The sequence below is a fragment of the Pipistrellus hanaki genome (assembly GCF_964339955.1).
Source record: "Pipistrellus hanaki genome assembly, chromosome: 13".
In the NCBI taxonomy this organism is placed as follows: domain Eukaryota; kingdom Metazoa; phylum Chordata; class Mammalia; order Chiroptera; family Vespertilionidae; genus Pipistrellus; species Pipistrellus hanaki.
In genome coordinates, this window is record NC_140515.1 from 49,371,163 (window position 1) to 49,378,508 (window position 7,346).

The 7,346-nt window shown below is 49.2% G+C and overlaps 1 protein-coding gene across 1 annotated transcript in view; it reads right to left on the minus strand.

Moving 5' to 3' along the window:
* The window catches only part of SUSD5 (sushi domain containing 5), a 39,052-nt gene extending 36,299 nt beyond the window's left edge, over nucleotides 1-2,753 (minus strand). Inside the window, exon 1 of the mRNA XM_084902210.1 lies at nucleotides 2,387-2,753. Within this exon, the coding sequence (XP_084758336.1) occupies nucleotides 2,387-2,477 (91 nt within the window). The 5' untranslated portion in view covers nucleotides 2,478-2,753. The remainder of the gene's footprint in view (nucleotides 1-2,386) is intronic.
* Between the last annotated feature and the right edge of the window lie 4,593 nt (nucleotides 2,754-7,346).

Here is a 7,346-nt window from a genome sequence, read left to right on the forward strand (position 1 = left end):
AAAGGTCCCGGGTTCGATTCCGGTCAAGGGCATGTGCCTTGGTTGCGGGCACATCCCCGGTGGGGGTGTGCAGGAGGCGGCTGGTCGATGTTTCTCTCTCATCGACGTTTCTGGCTCTCTATCTCTCTCCCTTCCTCTCTGTAAAAAATCAATAAAATACATTAAAAAAAAAATCACAGTGTCACATTTCATTCATATAATTTTTTGCTTCATGCCTCTCTCTTCCATTGGATTTGATGTTCCCTGATAGAACCTGCTTCTCCTCACCATTCTATCCTCAACAGCAAGGACAGTACTTAGCATATAGTAGATACTCCATAAACTACCTGTTGAATTATGAATCTTTTTCTGTAACCATTTCCCAAATATAGTCATTTGCATTCAGATCATAGGAAGATTTTTCAGTTTCAAAAGTATTTTAAAAGTACAGTGGCAGGTCTCTTTTACATATCAGATGCATATACAAATTAAATGCCTTTCATTTGAAATTATCTCATTGACTTATTTCTCAATAAGTCCATAGAGCTTTTTGATGAGCCCAGTTCTCTCTTTGAATGTCTGTGATGCATCACAGTTTAGAAGAACACTTCTTCGTCCTCCTTTCATTACTGCTGAACACAAATTAAATATGGGAAGTGGTGGTAGTTAGGCATGTATTTAGTAAAGAAAAGAATCCTTTCATAATATGGGTTATAATTCGTCAATGGCTCTACTATAAAAGTTGGAGCTCAGCAAATGGAGTTAATTGAAAGCCAGTGTACCTGTAACCTTCCACTAGGGAAGAGGGGAGAAGGAAAGAGGGGAGAAGGAAAAACGGCAAGTGGTGACAAGGAAGCGTGCTTGGGTGCTGTTCTTATTGTCTCCTTGTCCAATGATACCTCTGCCTTCCATTTCCTGTGACCCACGTCCAGACAGACAGACACAAAGCATTGATCCATATCCATCTAGCATTGCACTCAAGCAGTTATAATGGGGTGAAGCTCTTAACGCCTTGTAGATTGCAGAAATATTTCTTTAAAAGGAATTAAAGTTGGTACAATAGCATACACTGTTCAAAAGTTAACATTAGCTCCCATTTATTCCACTTGGATTCTTTAAAATCAGCTTAATTTTCACGACTCAATGTCAGGCAAAAGGAAAAAAAAATACAAGAATTAACAAAGGATTGACTGCTAATAGATATGGGACTTTTTTCAATGAAATTAATTTTTAGTAATTAAATAGTGGTGACGGCTGCACAACCTAACGAATATACTGAAAACCACTGAAATGTATCTTTTAAAACGATAAGTGTTACACGAATTATATCTCAATTAAACATTGACAGTGATCACCAGGAGCCTTTGAAGTTAAAAATGTTTCCTAACCCTTTCTCTGAGGACATGGAGAAAAAAAAGACATTCATTCTCAATTGTGAGCAAAGAGTTCTTCAAGTTGGCACTTGGACCAAGAGCACCAAAAACTCTACAAAAATACCCGGAGGTTTTTCTTGCTTTTCTCTTCCCTAAACCCCATGCTTCCTTTTGTCATCTAGTTTCACCCACCGCTGTTTGCTAAACACACCGATGACATTTAAACACGTACAACACATCCTCAATAAGCCAAGGACTCTTCTCCTGCATCAGTCTGGTTTGTCTCAAGCTTGGGTTTCTAGAAACCCTTTTCTTTCGGACCCTCCTGCACCAAATCAATGGGGTTTTGTTCCAAAATTAAAAATACGGTTGAATTCGCTTTTGAAACTGAACTGATATATAAGGCTGTGTGGTCCTGCCGACTTAAGGGAACTCCTGAAAGCTGAATTCAGTTCAGAAAACAAACAAGATAAGGTGGGCCAATTTTCAGGACCCGGCAATAATCTGGTCCTTACTTATAGGGAGCCTCACGTTCAAGGACATCCTCACCACTCAGTCTGGGTCCGGCCACTCCATCCTTTATCCCATTTTCCCTGCCGCTCGCAGCACAGGGACTTTGCACGTGCTGTTCCCTCCACCCCAGGCCACTCTGCTCTCTCCTCTGCCTCGTCAATGCCCACTCATCTTCCAGGTCTTCCCGGACCCAGCTAATTCCGCCCGCCTGGAGAGGAGGGTCTAGGGCACTCCAGACGTGATTCCATGTGAAAGCCCTTCCCTGCAGATCGTGGGAAAGCTCACGGCGGTGCGACTGCAGGACCAATGCTCGGGCTTTGCCCGGGGTGTGATGGAAGGATTGGGGGGCTAAAGGGAGGCGTTTGGACGGGAGAGGACGCAGGGTCGCAGGACCGCCGCTCACCTCGCTCTCTCCCAGGCTTACGGTTTTCCGGGCTCGGGCCGGGTGGGCACCCCCAGCGAGCTTTGCTTTCCCAAACCCCACGCGCCACCCCGGACCCCGCCGCCTCCCGGACACTCACCGTCCGCCCTCACGGAGAGAGGCTGCAGACCCAGCAGGAGCAGCGCCGCGGTCCAGAGCTGGGCGAGGGGGCCGGGGCCCGGGGCGGCCATGGTCCGGGTGGCCAAGGGGGTGCGGGCGCTGCGATCGGGGCTGCCTGGGCTCCTGGCTGCCTGGGGTCGAGGTTGCCTGCGATCGGAGCTGCCTGGGCTCTGGGCTGCCTGGGGTCGAGGTTGCTTGCGATCGGAGCTGCCTGGGCTCTGGGCTGCCTGGACCGGGCTGCCTGGGGTCGGAGCTGCCTGCGCTCGGGGCTGCCTGGACCGGGCTGCCTGGGCCCCCGCCCGGCGAGCGCCACTCGGCTCTGCGCTGCGCTCTGCTCGCGGGTCTCCGGCTTCGCGCCCGGCGCGCGGAGAGGGAGGGAGGAGCGGACAGCCCGGGAGGCTGGGGACGCCGCCGCCGGAGCCTCAGGGTTGGGGCCACGAGCTCCCGGGGGTCCTGTCCGTGGCGCCGGGGAGGCGGCTGTAGCCGGGCTCCGCCTCCGTGCTGGGCACCTGGAGGCCTCGATGCCAAAAGGGGCTGCGCCGGACAGCTCGCTCCCAGGGCGCCGCCGCCGGGCGGAGGGCGCTGGCGGGCGGGCGGGCGGGCGGGCAGAGCAGAATCGCCCGGCAGGGGGGACCCTCGACGGGAGGGTGAGGCGGTCCCAGAGGCCCAGCTCCTCCCGAGGACCGTTAGGACCGTTAGGAAAGGGATGCCTCACTCGGTCCTCTGCCCGCTGACTTCCCAGCCCGCGGCGTCCTGGAGGGGAGGGAGGGAGGGTTTTATGAAAAAGAAGAATCAGGCTTGCCAACCTCGCCCTAAGGAGCGAGACGCACGGAATGACGAGACTTCGCTAAAAGCATAGCTTGAGAGTCGCTCCCATAAGGACATCCTCCGGACGCTTCCTTCTTTCTGACCTTTCCAGGTACCAGATAACATTTCTCCTCCACCGCCCCCCCCCCCCAACACCAGGAATGCGGGTGGGGCTGGCACCTTCACGCCACATCCCTCAGCCCTCTAGGCTGGGAAACTCCACTCTAAACAAGTGTCCTGCTGAATTCTGCCAGGAATGGACTCCATCTTCCATCTCCCCGGCCCCACTTCCAGCATCAGCACCGTGGGGCGAAGGGATGCATTCTTCCTAGGTGGAGTGATCAAGATCGGTGCTGTTATAACTGGGACACTGGGTGGCAAGCAACCATTTGTACAAATACCTGGGGAGTGCCCACAGGTGCCCGCCTCAGTGCTAGACTCCAGTGGGGCTGTAATCCGCCCTACAAGTGCTCCCACCTACATAAGACAGACCGAACAAGGCATGGGTGCTAAAAGGAGCAGATGGTTGTCCACATGAGAATGATGGAGGACACAGACATTGGAAGGGAGATTCGAACCCACATCTGATTTACGGCAGCTGTCCTTTTCAGCTCACCTAATGTTTGAAGTGTGCAGAAAGCTTTCTCCTCTCCTCCTTCCTCCCCAAATGTCAACTACAAGTCTAGTGCCAGTGATTCAATCCTTTGTAAAATAAAAATTGGTTTTAAAAAAATACAAACACTCTATAGAGTGTTGAACGCGGTGAGGCCTGGCAATCATTCGCACAGGAGCATAAATGAATTTACTTCGATGCTTCTCTTCCAGCAGCCAGCTGGTGACCTGTGGGATGGGACTTCTGAATCTGGGCTGCAGGGGACCTTTTAAAGCCTGGTTATTGCTGAGAATGGAGGGGAGGGGCCTGAAGGCAGCTGCAAGAGCTACTCTCCCCGGGGAGCTGTGCCTGCTGTCTCCTTTTCACATGCTGGGTCTCCTGGCATCCTTCTCTGATTTTCTTTTCTTTTTTAATCTATTTTTATTGATTTCAGAGAGGAAGGGAGAGGGAGAGATAGAAACATCAACGATGAGAGAGAATCACCGATTGGCTGCCTCCTGCACCTCCCCCCACTGGAGATCAAGCCTGCAACCCAGGCATATGCCCTGGCTGGGAATAGAACCTGTGACCTCTTGGTTCCTGGGTCGATGCTCAACCGCTGAGCTACACCTGGCTGGGCCTTCTCTGATTTTCTTATTTTCTCTCCCAAGCGTTGTGAGGATGCCTGAATACATGGCACCCAACACTGGGGAGATGAGACCAATGGCAGTTTAATAGCCACATACACTCAGAGCCTAGGGGAGGAGGACTCTGCCTGCCATGCAGGGGTTGCACTTGGGAACAGAGGGACCAGCTAGGAGCTATAAAATATAGGCTTTGCAGTAATAAGAAGGTCAGGTGAACTCTGGTTCCTGTGGGAGGATGTGATTGTCTTGTTTGAGCAATTCCTCAGGATGGTGGGGAACTGGAGCCCTTTTGCTCAGAAAACAAACACACACACACACACACACACACACACACACACTGTGCCTGGTCCCCATGCTAAGAAGGGTTGTCTGGCTAGCAGACCTTATCGGTGGGAGCACCATGGGGAGGAGCTCTTGAGCTTAGCCATCCGAGGCCCTTCTCATTTTACCAGGTGTCGGGACCTCGGGGAAAACAATTTAAGAGCTGAGCCTCACAGCCTTGTTTGTTAGATGGGGATCATAATACGAACCCAATAGAGCTCTTGCTCTTTTAAGATGAGAGGTCCCAGCGTGCTGTAAACACCGTGAAGTAATGGGTGAAGCAATAGGTTCATAATTCATTCTCTTTATTACTTAGGCGACACAACCAGGAAAGAAAGAAAGGTGATCAGTCAAATCCCCTTTCAAACATGTGAATGACAGAACTTCTAGCACACAAACGAATGGTATTTGCCAACAGGAGACTAATCCTTGGAATGCTTTTAGAAGTACGTACCTGGTTGTCCAGGGTTGCTTGTGGCAGACCAATCTGTAGTCTACGGATTTCTGAGGCATGAATGCCTAGAAATACCAGGTGAGTTGTGTAACCGTCTAAATAGACAGTGGAGATATGCCATGACTCAAATGGCTCCTTGTGAAGTAGGTGTCACTGAAGTGCAGACAATAACCAGTTATGTGAAGAAAACCTATAATGTGATAGAGACCCAACTAGAGAAACAGGAAATAAGAGCAATCTAGAAGAGACAGCGATGATGCAGGGGCAAGAAAACTTCAACACAATAACCCCACTGCCTTCGGAGGAAAGAGAAGATACTGCATGAAAAAATACAGAATAAGGTGGTGAGCCAAAAAGAAGAAGAAGAAGAAGAAGAAGAAGAAGAAGAAGAAGAAGAAGAAGAGAAGAAGAATATTCAGAGTAAAAAAAATAAATAAATCTTGAAATGTGACATATGAGATCAGAAATTAAAAAAAACACAACTCAATAGATGAGTTGGAAGGTAAAATTGAGAATATGTCCCAGAAAATAAAGCAGAAAGACAAAGAGGTGGAAACAAGGGGAGAAGAAAATAACACCCAGAGCCGAAACCAGTTTGGCTCAGTGGATAGAGCGTCGGCCTGCGGACTGAAAGGTCCCAGGTTTGATTCAAGTCAAGGGCATGTACCTTGGTTGCGGGCACATCCCCAGTAGGGGGTGTGCAAGAGGCAGCTGATCAATGATTCTCTCTCATCGATGTTTCTAACTCTCTATCCCTCTCTCTGTAAAAAATTAATAAAATATATTTTAAAATAAGAAAATAACACCCAGGAATGCCCTCTCTGCCTGCACCCCGTCGTGACCCCCCACCCCCACCCCCACGGAACCTGTGAGCAATAAATTCTTCTATTTCGCTTTCCCTTCCATTCTTTTGTGTCTCTACTTAACAAATGTTAATATAACAAAGCCACAGCATTCTGGGAAAAGTCCAAAGCCCATTCAAAGGTTTCTGAAAATTTCTGACCAATTTGAGTTTCAAATTCCTGCCCCCATTTCTGATTCTCCCTCTATTTCTGCCCCCAGTGACCACTCAAATGTGGAATTTAAGTTGGAGAACCTGGCAGGGGAGCAGTTAAGACATCAATCAGGCTGGCATGGGAGTGCTTAGGGGGTGATCAGGCTGGCAGGCAGAAGCTGTTAGGGGCAATCAGGAAGGCAGGCAGGTGAGCAGTTGGGGGCCAGCAGTCCTGGATTGTGAGAGGGCAGTCTGACACTCCTCTAGGGGTCCCAGGTGGAGAGGGTGCAGGCTGGGCTGAGGGAGACCCCCCCCCCCCTCGCTCCATGCACAAATTTTGTGCACCAGGCCTCTGGTATATATATAAAAAGAAGCAACTGATCAATGTTTCTCTCATTGATGTTTCTAACTCTCTATCCCTCTCCCTTCCTCTGTGTAAAAAAAAAACAATAAAATCTTTTTAAAAATTAACTAAACATGCCTATTTCACCCCCAAAACTCCCATTTTACCCCCAAAAGTCTCCCCTCCGATTAGGAAACCCCAACTGCGGGGTCTGTTGAGAAATGGCACTTTTTTCTGTGGAGATCTGCAAATTGCCCACGGTCTCACAGCTTGTTCGGCCAAAGTGAGATGTGAATCCCCCTGTATATGATGCTAAAGTCTGTACTCTTACCTTCACGGCATGCTGCCTGTTAGGTACCCTGTAAGCATTTCTTCCCATTAAATTAGGTTTAAATTCTAGAAAGGCAGACTCTTATGCTGACGTTCTGTGTCCAGGGGTGAGAAAGAACCCAGAAGTAACCTCTCGAACACCTTGTGATTATACAGCTCAGGGTGCTGCATTATGATTATTTATGGTCTATCCCTTCCTAAGGGGGTAGGAGCAGGGTCTTACCATCACTGTAGCACCAGTGTCTACCTCCGCCACTGTTCAGTGCCTGGCACATCACAGGTCCTCAATAGATGTCTGCTAAGTGAACGAGGGAGGTATTTTCCTTGGTATTGCTGGCACTCCACTTCCCATAGTCCATCTGGCTAAACATGTGCTCATCTTTCTTTTAAAAAATATATATATATATTTTATTGATTTTTTTACAGGGAGGAAAGGAGAAGGATAGAGAGTT